Source organism: Ischnura elegans, chromosome 3, assembly GCF_921293095.1.
Source record: "Ischnura elegans chromosome 3, ioIscEleg1.1, whole genome shotgun sequence".
Classification (NCBI taxonomy): domain Eukaryota; kingdom Metazoa; phylum Arthropoda; class Insecta; order Odonata; family Coenagrionidae; genus Ischnura; species Ischnura elegans.
The window spans coordinates 20,858,729-20,874,313 of record NC_060248.1 but is presented as its reverse complement, the minus strand read 5'-3'; the positions used below and the strand labels follow the sequence as shown (position 1 = coordinate 20,874,313).

The window sequence follows — 15,585 nt, the reverse complement described above, 5'->3', positions numbered from 1 at the left end:
ATAATAATAATAATAATAATAATAATAATAATAATAAGAGGATAAGAAGAATCGCTTCCCTTCGCTATACCAAAACCTACCCCTTCTCTCCTCCCTGACACACTCAGAAACCATCATCGCAAAGCCGCTGCACTTCCCTCCCCTTAATAATAATATCTGACGAAAGTATGCAAGTTAGTGAAACCACTGTTACTATAGACAGTAAAATGTCAATATGGAAAGCTAAATCCCTTCACGGAAGACACCCTCATGCCCTGGAGGCCCCTGAAATCGATAAAGATGCATCGCACGCATGGCTCAGGCATGGGCAACTCTTCCCAGAAACAGAAGGATTTATGATCGCAATACAAGACCAGGTGGTGAAAACAAAAAATTATGAAAAATATATAATTAAAAACCCAAATTTATTGGATGACAGATGCAGAAAATGTGATAATGCCTCTGAGACGATACAGCACATCACAAGTGGATGCACTAACTTATCTCAAAAAGACTACCTACACCGTCACAATCAAATATGCAACATCATACACCAGAAATTAGCTCTGAAGTATAAACTCATAGAAAATGGAGTTCCTTATTATAAGTACACACCTAAAACCATCCTTGAAAACGACCACTGTAAGATTTATTATGACCGTTCAATTATTACCGATAAAACAGTCCATAGCAATAGACCTGATCTAGTAGTACAAGATAAAACTCACAATGAAACGTACTTGATAGACATTACCGTACCTAATTCGCATAATATCACTACAGCCTACACCAGCAAAATGGAAAAGTATGAAGAACTTAAAAATGAAATCAAGAGATTGTGGAAATCAGATAAAGTACACATAATACCCATCATTATCTCCGCCACAGGAGTAGTGCCTCATTCACTCCATCAAGGTCTTCAAACTATTGGACTGCCGAAAAACTTGTTTATTACCATACAAAAAGCAGCAATTTTAAATACTTGCCGGATTGTCAGAAAATTTTTCAAAACAGAGTAAAGAGACGAGAGTACTTGGTGATACCCGTACCTCGCCTACAACCAGCAAAAATGCTGTGAAAACATAAAAAAAATAATAAAAATAATAATAATAATAATTTATTTTGTCTAGAGACCTTACAGCAAAAGATATAAGACACGTCATAAAAGGAAAAAAATGCATATATATATATATAATAGATTATAAATAATTGTATGTTCACAGGATATTAATGCTTAATAGGAGGAATGAAATAGGTATTCGTTAACAGAATAATAATTCTTCTCGTGAAGAAAAGATTTTAACTTCCTTTTGAATGACTCCATCGACTGAATTGATTTCAAATGCGCAGGAAGTTTATTATAAATTCTGAGGCCTAGCTCGTGTGGGCCCAGCTTTGATCTGTTAGTCCTAATGGAATGATAATGAAGGTTATTACAATTCCTAGTTTCATATTTGTGAACATCACAATTGAGCATAAACAAATCAAGATTATAACGTACAAAAATTAAAATTGATAATAAATATACACACGGGAGTGGAAGAATGTTAAGTGCTTTAAAAATAGGCTTGGAGGGAGCATCAAAAGGTTTTTTTGCAATGATTCTAATTGCACGTTTTTGTAATGTGAACACCTTGGAGGCATGAGGGGATGAGCCCCAAAAAATTATATTGTATGACATTCGAGAATAAAAGATACCGTAATACAATGTAAGAAGAATATTTAAATCAACAGAGTTCCTAAGGTGTCTTAATAGATAGCAGATTGAACTTAGTTTGTTGGCTAAGAAGTCAATGTTCATCTCATAGGACATATTACTACATAAGTATGCACCAAGGAATTTTGTGTGGGACACATTCTCAATAGACTTTTTATCCAATCTAATTAGGATGCTCTCGAGAACATTGCTATTACCACAAAATTGAACAGTGTGTGTCTTTTGTGTGTTTAAAATCAATTTGTTAGCTGTACACCAGCTTAAAATACTATATACTACTAATTCTGATGTGTATCACTAGTCTTGATAATGGTACAGTGTAACCGAAACTAGTCGGCAATAAAGTGTGTGTTTTGTAGAAAAGCTAAGCAATTTCCTTTCCAAACATAAAATACTATCATTTGCATTTTTAGAGCTCATAATAATGTCATTTTGAGTTGGAGAAGAAAGTAAAATATTCGTATCATCAGCATATAATATGACTTTAGAAGCTGGAATATTACTGAGGGAATGAGCTAAATCATTTATGTAGATTAAAAATAAGATTGGGCCTAAGATTGAACCCTGAGGAACTCCTACGGTGGTAGAAGTACTTTTGGAGGAGTATATATGTACTGCCATTTACAGACAATGAGACAGCCTGTGTCCGATTGCTGAGGTATGACTGAAGCCATTTATTGGCAATGCCTCTCACTCCAAAATATTTAACCTGAAACTACTATTTATTTATTTCCATACCACTAAAAACAGCTCTATACGGCCTCTTACTTCGGGGTCATTAATACGTTTACAATTTAACGTCATAAATAACCATGCCCTTGGTAGAGGTAATAAACCCAGGTAGGACTCAAACCCACAACCTCCTATTTGGCAGGCAAGTACTTTAGCCCGCCACCACTGAGGCCGGGGAGTACTAGTAAACTAGCTTCTCATTTTGGAACTTTTTTCATAACTCCAACACTTATCAACCCTTAGTTTCTCCATGATGAAAAAGTTTCATTGTCAAAAACTGCTAGAGAGTGCAGCAAAGACAGAAGCATGAACCAAACTCTAGCTCATTCTATTCATGAGATCTTGTAGGCCAGCACTGATTAACATTGACTTGAAGAATTTTTCTGTGGCAAGGGTAAAAGAAAATTGAATGAGGAAATATTTAGGGAATTAGTAGTATAACATCCTCTATCCTCATCCTCTCTTGCTCTTCTTAGAAGTAATGCAAATGCTAATCAAAATTATCTTGTTTTTGGATGCTATATTCAATTAATTTCAGCTTACTCATCAAATTTATGGTAACTGTATTCACATGTATGAAAATACTTGAATATGGAAACATAGTTCCTAATTTTGGTAACTTTTTCATTATTTTAGGTCGAGGATACAATAAGGAAAGAGATTTCACAAAAGTTAGCCGAGATATGTGGCACTGGATCTACTGGGCTTCAATGTGAAATCATTGGTGACTTAGAAAAAGTTTGTGATAACTTTGTTCCAGAATCAGGCATTGGAGGACATTTAATACCCTCAAGTTCATCCCTAGCGAATGGAGTGACGAATGAGGGAAAGGAAAGGGATGGACAACAAGCTCGAAAAGGCCGGAGGAGTGGCTCAGGAAAGGGTGCCAGGAAAAGGAAACTGAGAGACAAAGTACGAGTGAAGGGAAAGAGGGGGGGCACAAAAGAGGAGGGGAAAGGAGGGGAGGCAAGGCGGGCTGGGGGAAGACGGAGGGAGCAGCAGGGGAGCAGGAGAGGGGGTAAGCAGAGAAAAATGAAAGAATTTGGTAAAGGCAGGAATGGTACCGAGGGAGAGGCAAGGAGAGCTAAAAAACCAGCTGGACCTAAGGAAACTTCTGAAATTAAGCATCAAAGCAATAGGACCAGGCGGAGTGTTGAAGAATATCCTTCAGAGGTGAGTAAATTCTGGGAAGATAAAAATCCATGTATTCACTTTTATTATTTTTACTCTCCCAGGAACTTACAGCAAGATCCTAAAAAAATAAAGACTTTTTAAAAGCCCAATCAAGGAAACTGTATGTTGTAGTAGTCTGCTCAGTGTCCCAGAAAACCAAAAGTTTGTGGTTATATATTCCTGGTTGAGGGGAATATTTTCCAATTGCAATGGTTTTTTTAATGGTTGTGAACGTCTTCATTAACAATTGTTTATGTCAGGACTGAAAATTCCAATTTCTAAAGATGGGAAGCCACGGATGCTACTTTGTACCTATTTTAAGTCATTGCCTGAGACTGCTGCTGTCTAGTTCTCATAAATATTGTATGCAATTTGTGCCCTCTTTTATAAAGAATTGAAATTTTTTAATTGATGATTTTTAATATGGCAGTATCATAAAATTTCTTACATGATTTTTTGCTTATGGAGTGACAGTGTCAGAAGCTCTCAGAAGATTCAAAAGTTAATAAATTTTTCTGCTGCGTTGAATCCATAGTGTCTGCAAAATGTTTCAATTCTGATCTGGATCATGATTGCCATAATGAGTATGTACGTGATAATGAGTGGGAGTAGGGGTGGGTAAGAGGAGAGCTGATTAATTGGTGCACGGACAGATCATTGGTTATCCAAGGGTTAATTTATTTAACATCCGATTGCCACTACTATAGGAAGGTATGGTAGCCTTGTGGGTGTAGCTCTTGACTGCTGACTGAAGGGTCCCAGGTTCCAATCCTTTGGATGCCCTTATAAATAATCCTCAAAAGGTGAGGTGACCCAAGGAAAGGAACTGGTCCCCCTGTTCTGAATGCATGAAAATTACACGCTTATGGCTTTGCCCAGGGTGAGGTCTACCCTCACCTAAACAAGCAACCTTCTTGCTGAATTGCTGAGTGAGAGTGTTCCATAATATCTTACCATGTATTGTATCATGACTTTCTTCTCTTTCACCATCTGAAGGTTGAGGTCGTGAGTGAGTCACTACTTCTGCACTACGTGAATCACCTTATTTGTCAATGACTTGGTCATGCAGAGCCCAATGGGAAAAAATTTGGCTATAAGCTCAGTTCTGATCCTTTATTAAATACGTATTTGCAATCATTTAAATTGATTGGTCACCATACTCAAAATTTCCCGCATTTAAGCTCAAATACTGGCCGTAAAAAGTAAGAGGGAATATTTTAGAGCATAATCATTTGGCTACCTGATGGTTTATGCATATATGTAGACCATAACAAAAAAAAGTAAATTCAAGTTAACAAATACAACGATTGACAGAGTTAAGACTTTGCTATCCCTTTGACTGGGTAAATTAGCAGTTCTACTTTATGCTGAAATTTATTATGAAAGAAACATTTAACATGGTAATATTTGTGGGGTCATAGGTTGATTTTAGAAACTCTTTTCTAGGACTCTTCAGAAGGCTCAAAAGTTGATAAAGAAGAAAGTGAAGATGAATATGATTATGAAGTATCAGAGGAGTCAGAGGAATCTGATAGGAAATCACCGGGTGTTGGAGTCTACTTCAAGATGGTTGGTCAGTTCCCCTGTAAATTCCTTCAGTATGATATTGCATATCAAAATGATAGCTTCTAATAAAAATTCTGTGGTTAAAATCAGTTGTATGTAGGTATTACATCTATTTCTACTTGAAATTTTTTAAACTTCTAGTAAAACATGAAAAGACAAGGACATTTCAGTTCCAAAAGTTTTGTGTGGCAACAGTTTTAAATCAAAAGAAAATAAGAGAGAATAAATAAGAAATACCTGAGGACCAGCTTTCTATGTAGCCAGGGTAGTATTCTGTTTAGAGTGAAGATTATTCAGTTGTGTATGGCATTATCCATTGCGATTGATCTATTAAATACTTGAACTTTCTTTGACATAATAATGTCATTTCATACATGTTTAATAAACATGAATTTAACAAAATATCACTTCCCGAGGGCCTGAAGAAAACATTTCATATCATGAACCCTTACATTTTTACTCCATACTATAACATTTGGGAGCCATGTTTTCACTTGCAATTATAATTTTTTTATTGCAAAGGGCATTGGTAGAAGAGGGTAGAGAGAGCATCTAACGATGCAGAAAGATCAATCAGATGTATTAATTTTCAGGCAGAAAATGAGTGATAGTGATTCTTACTAGGAGAGAATTATGTAGCATATGTTGTGCAAATAAAACGCTTCGCTTCTGTTTGCCTGACCCTTTGTCTACTTAGCTTTTTTTTGTTTATTAAATCTTGAAAATGAATTATGTATATGGAGAACGGAACTCCATTACCAAATAATTATAATAAATATTGTCAAAGTACTCTACCCATTTAGGTTGGTTTGCAATGCATTTTGGAAGTATCCTTTCTCCTCATGAACTTCCCTCTTCAATTTACAAAAAGGCCTACTCCCTTTCATTTCATCTGAAAATCCTATTCTCTTCCTTCCTCTCCCTCATTTACCCAACATTCTACCCTCTAAGACTGTTTTCAACATCCCCATGAGTCATCTGTCCCTCCAATTTGCAACTATTTTCACAAGGATCTCTATTAGCATCACCCAGTCCACCCTATCAAAGCTTTTTCAAAATCACATGTCCTGGTTATATTCTAGGTTCTTCTTCACCAGGAAGCTTATTACTGCTATTGCATCTCAGGTTAACTTCCCTTTCCTGAAAACAAACTGTTGCCAAAATGCTTGTTTGCCCTCACCTCTATTAATCTGTTTAAAATACTCAGAACAACTTTTGCCTCATGCCTTGTTAGGTTAATACATAATCCTATTATCTCTGCAATCTACAGCTTTCTTCTTTCTTGGTAGGGGAATTAGGACCATTTTCATGTAATCCTCCATCCAGGCCCTGGGCCACCCACCAAACATAATTGTTCCGCCAATATAGTGGTTAATCTCACAAACTGGAAAAAGAGAAGAAAAAAACCATCATGTATGAGGGGATTCGAAGAGAAGCCAGGTTGTTTTTTGGCTAACATGCAGTCGTCAACATTGACGTTAATAAATGGTTAATGCTGCTGTTAAAAAACACATTGCTTCAAATTGTGTTACTTGTATTTCCTGTTATTGCAACACCTTGAAACATTGGGCCTCCCGGCCTTGGGCCACCTACATCCTAAATCTGGCCCTACCTCTGACATAGACACCTCATGGATTCTGCATGCAAGTTCAAAAAACCTTCTCTTACCATCCTTACCAGGATTCTTCAGAAACTAACACCTGATATTGTCCATCCCCACTGCTTTCCTATCCTTTGTATCATGGAGGGCTCTTTTGATATCTGAGTCTAAGATCCCTAGCACAAGATTATACTCCTCTATGTTCAATATTGGCAGCTTGTTCCTGCTGCCATACTGAACCTTCTATATACTTTACATAACTCTATGGCTGAAACTCGCCGAGCTAGCAATTCCAATTGATGATATTATTAAATTATGACGAATATATAAAATAAATATGTACTTATGTTTGGCTCTATCAATTTATGTTTTGAACTCAGGAAAACTTGGAAATGGAACACATGGAAATCAAACAAATAATGAAGCTACCATGAGAGCTATTATGGAAAAGGTTCAGCTGTCCATTCAGGAGGCTGTAAACAGAGGTGATTTTGATATCAAGGTTCAAATTTCCAATGTATCCACAAAGGGAGAGTCTACTGCATCCTTCAAAGAACTTAGAAGCCGTGTGGGATTCGAAGAGCCACAAAAAGCATGTGATAATGGCAGTGTGATGGTTAATAACATATGTGGTAAGTATATATAGTGATGGAATTTGAAGACGATTTTGCATGGAGTCAATTGAATTTTACTCCTTTCCTTTTTCATGAAGTTAAATGTCCACCTGGCACTCATCATGATGAATTTGAAGAAGAATGTGTGATATGCAAGAAAGGTACTTATCAGCCCCTTGAAGGTCAGTCTTTCTGCCATCAATGCCCAGAGGGCTACTCCACTAATTTTGGATCTAGAAACAAGATTAGAAGAAAGGCTACATCCATTACAGATTGTATTGGTGTGTACTATATCTATATATATTGATTTTTAATTATGTTGTAATTTTTAAATACATTTAATCACTTGCTTACACTTTTGAGAGGAATGCTCTTACGGAATCAATCATTCACCATGGTACAAATATGGAGGTATGATAGTGTTGAGCAATTATTGGTCAGATATTTGTGAGAGTATCAGAAATGTTTTTGTGTTATTACTATGGATGGATGGATCTAGGATTTTTTTCAGATCTGGATCGGATACTTGATTTCAGGTATCGGATCATCAGATATTTTTGGATCCAAATGCATTTTTAATTTCCTGCTATAAAACAAATTAATTATTCAAGTTTCTTCTGGGCACATGTGATCAAAGCAGTGGGGTAGCCAGAAATTTGGTTCGGGTGGAGCGTCCAAAGCCAGGGGGAGAAATGTTTGAAAAACAAGGTACTAAGTAGATGATTTACAACTAACTTTAACACTTAAACAATTGAAAAACTTTATTTTTCAATGAAATCTTTGTTAAAGTCATGATTTTTTGATATTTTTCTTTCTTTTATGAAGCAATTTAGTTATGCTAATATGTTATTAATCACTACCACTGGATCAAAGGAATGCTATTTATATTTTCATACACATTTTAATATTTTAACTGATTAAAAATTATTTTTATAAGCTTTCAAGTTATTTGGCAGAATTCAAATTTTCCTATTGCACATTTCCCCCAATTTTGTCACTTCCTCGTCCCATACAGACTTGTGTTTCACTCGAAAATACTTCAGTTGTGGTGAGGTGGATTTTGCACTTACAATGGTTTCACTCCATAGTGAACGCACATGACATATGTTAAACTCTCCTTATCTCAATTAAAATGTTCAATAAAAAAATACCAATAGATCTTTAAATTAAATTGCAGCTGGGCAATCTGAGACTTAATTGACAACGTTTAGAACAAAACTGACTTCACGTGCGACAAGGTGCGGAAACAGAGAAGACCGCTCAGCGATCTTGGGAGGAAGGGGTGGGTAGCAGAAGCGCGTAAAGGAGAAGTGGAGGAGAAGGAGTGCGATCCCTCCATCTTTCAAGGAACGAGACTACGAATGAGGGAGTCAAGGATGAACATGTCAGATCTTGACATTTTGTGACGTCTTAGCCTTCAAAGCAAAGCCAGGCCAGCTACGTGATATATGCAATTGTCGTTTCCAGTCCATCTCTACTTGATTGGGCTAATGCTACACTTGTTTCTTTGAAAATTGTGCTTTTCTTGACAATGTTGAATATTAGTATAATGTAGTAGTAACTAGAAAGCTTAGTGGCAATCAATTGGAGCAGGAAAATACTAAAATATTGTCAGAAATGCATCGCATTTGGTCTCATTCGTTTTTAAATCTCACTTATGTCATTCAATTGCCGAAGCTATCAAGACATCGATGTCCCAATAGATTCAGGCCCAGAAAGTCATTCACCTAGCATTTGTCCTCCAGAAATGGAGAATTGAAGCAGGTAGGCTGAAAAAGGTCAGTTGATGAGATGGGGTAGGAATAATACACCCTTCGATTGTTCTCGTGTAACTTGATATTTTCCTTCAAAGACAATGAATTATGGTCTGTATGATCTCGGAGACGAAAAGAAAACATCAGAGGCATGGGCTGATGGAGGGTTGAGGGTGGTTTTCTGAAACCTGCGACGTAGTTACTTTTGACATGGTTATTATCCTACGATGATGAGATTCCCCCAATGGTTGTTCAATCGCTTGGGAAGAGACACCTATGGCTATCATATTTTGCCTTAAAATTTTTATGACTGCAATTCTGTTGCATAACCCCTACGAGAGATTTAAGCAAAATGGTTTGTGAGTTCAGGACAAGCATCGTAGTGTGACGGCACATGCAGAGAGAGGATCAGAACTCTTTCCACTCTCTCTCATGGATCGCTGCATTCACTGAAGTATTAATTTAAAATTTCGGATCCAGATCCGATGTCTTCAGCAAATTTCGATCCGAAGTATCCAGTGAAGGGCAATATCTGCAGATATTTGGATCCGAGGTATCCGATCCGACCATCCATAGTTATTATTATGTGTATAGTATATGTGTTTGTGTAAAAGTGATAATTTTGCGGTGCATAAACACCTAATTTGGAAGCTCAAACCAGTTACCATCTAAATGACTAACAAATGTGAAGGCTGTTATTGATGATAAGTCCTACATATGTAATACATATATGGAATTTTTGTTTCTACACTCTTCTCAGGAGTTACTTTACCTGGGCAGTACCAAAAAAGAAATGCATTTGCAACTCGTGTTCAAACTCGCCACTCTGAGTGGAGTGAGATGGAATGTTGTTAGCTAGTGATTTTCATGTAAACAATTTCTATCTAGAAGAATTGACTATGTATTTATTTTTAAAATTTTAATCCAAAGTCATAGGTTTTTGAGCTTAATAGTTGAGCATATTCATCAAGCGACTAATTAGAAATCAATGATTATACGTCAAAATGCATTTGAACTCACCACACGCTACGGTAATTTTCTCCATTTAGAATACCTTTGCATTCAGGCATATTCAATAAAAACTCATTGTTTGTTGTAGATTTGACATCAAGCAATAACCCCTTTAGTAGCTATGGAGTAAGAAGTTAATTTCTTTTTATTGCAGCTGAATGTGATCCTGGGACTTACTCAGTGGATGGTCTTCTTCCTTGTACCACTTGCCCAAAAGGGTACTTTGCATCTCACCGGGGCTCACTCAATTGCTCCAAATGTCCTGAGAACACAACTACTATTTCCCGTGGAGCTATTGGAAAAAATCTGTGCCAAGGTAAGAGCTTAAAGGTCGCAGATTCAATACTTGATACAATTTTTTAACAATTAAGAGCGACTTGATTTGTTAAAGGTGATATTGAAATATTCCTTAGAGTATCAATTGTTGTGATTTATAATCCATAAACTTCATCTAATTTCTCATTACAAAGCAGTAATAAAAATTATTATCTCATCCTTATTGAGAGCAGAAATTTAGACAATACTAATGCTGAAGAGGTCAGAACACTTCCCCGCCACCTCCAAAGTGGACAGATAATGTTATGTTGGAGGCAAATGCTTCCAATTTCTCTTTAGTTCATGAAAGATATGACGTAAAACTCCTCATTAATCTGTCATGCAGGGGCAACTCCAGGATTTATTTTTTGGGTAGGCCCAAATTAGTGGAAACCCTGGCTATATTTAATATTAGAGAGAAGCCTGCATTGTTCAAAATATTTCAGAGGCTAGACTGATTTCAATACCTGAATCTCAACAGCTACTTTACCACTCAAGCTACCAAAGCATGTTTTCCTCAGTGGATTTATCCTCCTCCCCTTACAATACAAGGACATACCACCAACAACACATCAAAGGCTCAACTATTGCTTGGTGTGCAGGATAGCATTACAGGGTGCAATATGGCAAAACTAGGATGGTATATCTAGAGTGACTCTTTTGTCAGTAATGAATGGAATACCTTATTTTTATCTCTTAGTATTATTGCAAATCACTTTATTGCTTATATACCACATTTTACAACTCAGCTGAGACTTTAAATGAAAACCAGATAAATGTTTTGCAGAGGCATACAGAATGAGATAAAGTTTTATTTGTTGTGTTTAGATTCATTTTCTTTGGCATATTTTTTAATAACCATTTGCTAAAGGTATTGATGTTTTCTTTCAGATATTTGTCTGGCAGGAACAATTTCAGAAAGTGGGGTTCAGCCTTGCTACTTATGCCCAGCTGGTTATTTTCAACACAATACAGGGAAAACTTTTTGTATGAAGGAGGTGTGTGCAATGCATATCACTTGTGAGAACTTCTCACAAGTGAATATGAGTGATTGATGCGGAGATTCAAAATTATAGTGTTATTTTATTAAAAACTGATCATGCATGGTGAATTTCCTTGATGATGACGCATTGTATTGGAAAATTGCTTGATTCATCCAGTTGTGCTAAAATTATTAGTCATCAAATACTTTTAACATAAGTGATACGAAAAGCAGGGGCTATTCCTGAAGCATGTAGAGGGAAGCCTCCCAAATAGCATGGATTACCCATTAGAGATATCATAGAGGTTTGGAAGGCATCGCCTGAAGCCAATTTATGCTCTGTAAATTAATACCCCTGGTACAGTTCCAGATAAAAACCTCCTCCAAGTGCAGCTGGAGACTATTCATTAATAATAGTGCTTCATGCCTGTAAACATCTGATTGAATGATTTTTGTATCAGGTACAGTGTACCTCTTCATTCCCACCAACCCAAAAGTCATCTCTACCTGCCCTTATGCATGTCTCATTCAATAAAAAAATATCAAATGCTGCAAGTCTTTCTCTCTCTAACTGCCATGCATTATCAATTAAAGGCAATGGAGCATTCAGAGACATTAAGACATTAAACCACGTTCGCAGCCACAGAGAGGGTTACATTTTCACGCCAATCCCGTTGTCTTTTTTACAATGAATAGCTGATTCAATAGGCATTGGATTGAAAAATCAAAAAATACAGGTCTTTATATTTTTCAAACTCTATCAAAATAAATAATAAATCAGACTTTCCTCAAGAGCACTTTCTTCAGATTTCCACCCACCATAAAATTTGACTTCTCTGCCTCTCTTTTCGTTTTTTTCCTAACATTTTAAATAAATTTCTTTAACACTTTCCCTCATGCAATGCTTGGATCCCAGTATTCCTCACAGCCTTTCACAGCTTCCACAGTCACCCCTGAGGTTCTTGAACTTATCTGATTGTGTGCATTAATATTATTTATGCATTTTAAAGGCCTTTCTTTTGTTTTATTATTTCAACGCAATTTCAACCTCATGGATTTCAGCATGAAGAAGGTGATGAAGAGAGTGCTGGGGTTATCCTTCCATTCAACGGTTGTCTCACACTGCCTTGTCTAAATGGTGCCACATGCATTCCTCTATCGACCCCTGGATATTACTGTAGCTGCCCTGATGGTTACACAGGTAAGCATTTCAGACCCACTATATGTATCTACTACAGGGGTGGATCAAGGGACAAGGTAGAGAAGAGAGGGGTTGGCCACTCCAAGCCATAATAAATGGTAAAATAGAAAAGATGTTAAACGTTAAGGTGTCTCTTTGATGAAAGTTTTTATTTCATCAGATATTTGAAAAAAGCCATCTACAAGACACAAAGAGTACTTTAATAATTTCTTCCATGTCAACCTCAAGATCTACAGTCAGCAAAAAATCACTGCTAATATGTTCAGGTCTTTTGCCAGCATTATTTAACAAAATGTCTAACTACCTAATCTTTAACTACCAGCCATGAGTAACATCTTCTATCTATGGTGAAAATTCAGTGTCAAACAAAGTTAACAATGCTGTTAAATATGGTATTATTATTATTATTATTATTATTATTATAGTATTCTACCGATTAAGGTAGGTTTCCATGGAGTACGCAAGAAGTGATCTGGGAGCCTCCCTTTCCTTCCAGCACTGCCTTCTTTAACTCACAGTAAGGCCTACTCTCTTTCAATCTATCTAGAAATCCTATTCTTTTCCTTCCCCTCCCTCGTTTCCCTAACATTCTACCCTCTAACACCATTTTCAACATCCCCTCACCGCTAAGCACCAACTCCATCCATACCTTCTGTCTCCTCCGTATCTCATCTAAAAGCTGTCTCTCCTCGCCAACCATATCCAGCACTTCGTCATTCCTTTTCCTCTCCGTCCATTTCACCCTCTCCATTCTTCTCCATACCCACATCTCGAATGCCTCCAATCTTCTCTCGTCTTCCTTCCTCAGTGTCCACGTTTCCGCACCGTAGAGAGCTACACTCCAGATCAAACTCTTCACTAACCTTTTCTTTAAACTCTTACATAACGATCCTCTTAGAAGCTCCTTCCTGTTCATGAACGCCTCCTTCGCTAATGCAATTCTCTTCCTGATGTCCTTACTACTGTATCTGTTTTCCTCTAACGTACTGCCTAAATAGTTGAATTGTTCAACCTGCTCAAGTTTTTCATCACCCACCTTTATCTTGAGTCTCACATTCCTCGCTCGTGATGCTTTACAAAACCGCATAACCTTAGTTTTCTTGTGATTAATCCTCATCCCATACTCCTCGCAGCGCTCGTATAACGCATCCACTAGAGCCTGAAGCCCCCTCGCTGACTGGCTAATCAGCGCCTGATCATCTGCGAATCTCACTGATTTGAACATCATTCCTCCCACTTTTATTCCAGCTTCTAACTCATCCCACGCTTCCCTTACCATCTCCTCAGCGTACACGTTAAAGAGCAGCGGCGAAAGAGGACAGCCTTGCCTCACACCTCGGCCAATGCCTGCCCACCCGGATTCTCCGTCCGCTACCCTCACTTGTGCAGTCTGGGCCATATACAGATTACGAATCAGTCGTCTATCCCTCCAATCTACCCCCATTCTCTGGAGAATATCCATTAACTTCACCCAGTTCACCCTATCAAACGCTTTTTCAAAATCAACGAAACACGCATATACGTCCTGGTCATATTCTAGCCTCCTCTCCACGATGGACCTCATTATTGCTATTGCATCACGAGTTGACTTCCCTTTTCTGAAACCAAATTGATCTTCGCCCAAATATTCGTTTGCCCTCGCCTCCATTCGTCTGTTCAATATCCTCAGCACCACTTTCGCCGCATGCGATATTAGGCTGATAGTCCTATAATCTCCGCATTCCACAGCTTTCTTCTTTTTCGGAAGCGGAATTAAAACCGTCTTCACGAAATCTTCCGGCCAACATCCCTCCTCGTAGATCCTGCGCACTAGTTCAAAAAACCTTTTCTTACCTTCCTTCCCTAGATTCTTCAGAAGCTCACATGGGATATTGTCCATGCCTACTGCTTTCCTAGCCTTCATATCACGAAGTGCTCTCTCTATTTCCGAATCTAATATCTCCGGCCCAAGATTATCCTCCTCCACTGCACTTTCCTCCTCTAGAGTCAGTCTCTCTGGTCTGTTTATTCCGTCATACAGGTCCTCCACGTATTCCTTCCATCTACTCTGTACCTCTTCTCGCTCGGTTAGCATCCTTCCATCTTTAGCCTTAATTTTAGACATGGGTTGTCCTCTTTTACAGCCCGATAGCGACTTAACTTTGGCGTACAACGCGCCTACTTCTCCATCCTTCTGGAACTTTTCCATTTCCTCACACTTTCTTTTCCACCAAGCCTCCCTTGCCCTCTTAGTTTCACGTCGTAATCGATTATTCAATTCCCTATACATTCTTTTGCCCTGTTCTGTGTCCACGTTCTTCCACTTCCTCCTCTCCTCCATTTCATTTACCATTGCCTCCGTTATCCGCGGCTTCTTTATCCTTCTACTGTCAACGTAACCAATTGACTTCTCCGCCGCTTTGACTATTCCCGTTTTTATATTATCCCATCTTTCCTCTACCGTCTTGGTACTTTCAATCTCCCGTATACTAGTGTCCACTAGTTCCTGATATTCTCTCCTCATAATTCCCTTCAGTGCTTCTACATTCCATTTCCTCACCCTCCTGCCTTTCATGAGCCTTTTGAATCCTAAATTGCATTTCATAAGTACTAAATTGTGGTCTGAATCCGCATCTGCTGCTGGGAAGCTGCGCGAGTTTTTCACACTATTCCTAAACCTCTGTCTTACCATAATGTAGTCTATTTGATATCTCCCCACATCCCCTGGACTTTTCCATGTGTACCTTCGCACTTTATGATGTTTGAACCACGTGTTTGTGATGAATAACTTGTTTCTCTTGCAAAATTCTGCTACTTTCTCGCCCCTGTCGTTTCGAATTCCTAATCCAAATTCTCCTATTTCATTTCCATCCCTACCTTCCCCGACTGACGCGTTCCAGTCCCCCATCACTACCAGATTTTTCTTACCCGGTGTGTCTCTAATTATTTCCTCGAGCTGTTC

The 15,585-nt window shown here is 37.9% G+C and overlaps 1 protein-coding gene across 2 annotated transcripts in view; it reads left to right on the top strand.

Annotated features, from left to right (window-relative positions):
* The window catches only part of LOC124155528 (sushi, von Willebrand factor type A, EGF and pentraxin domain-containing protein 1-like), a 64,106-nt gene that overhangs the window by 34,993 nt on the left and 13,528 nt on the right, over positions 1-15,585 (top strand). The window contains exons 14-20 of one of the 2 annotated variants that reach the window (XM_046529428.1): positions 3,065-3,601; positions 5,048-5,174; positions 7,148-7,399; positions 7,480-7,662; positions 10,301-10,462; positions 11,353-11,456; positions 12,506-12,644. In XM_046529428.1, coding sequence (XP_046385384.1) covers positions 3,065-3,601; positions 5,048-5,174; positions 7,148-7,399; positions 7,480-7,662; positions 10,301-10,462; positions 11,353-11,456; positions 12,506-12,644 — 1,504 coding nt within the window. Of the gene's footprint in view, positions 1-3,064; positions 3,602-5,047; positions 5,175-7,147; positions 7,400-7,479; positions 7,663-10,300; positions 10,463-11,352; positions 11,460-12,505; positions 12,645-15,585 lie in introns of both variants that reach the window. The other variant, XM_046529427.1, reaches the window with a different exon arrangement.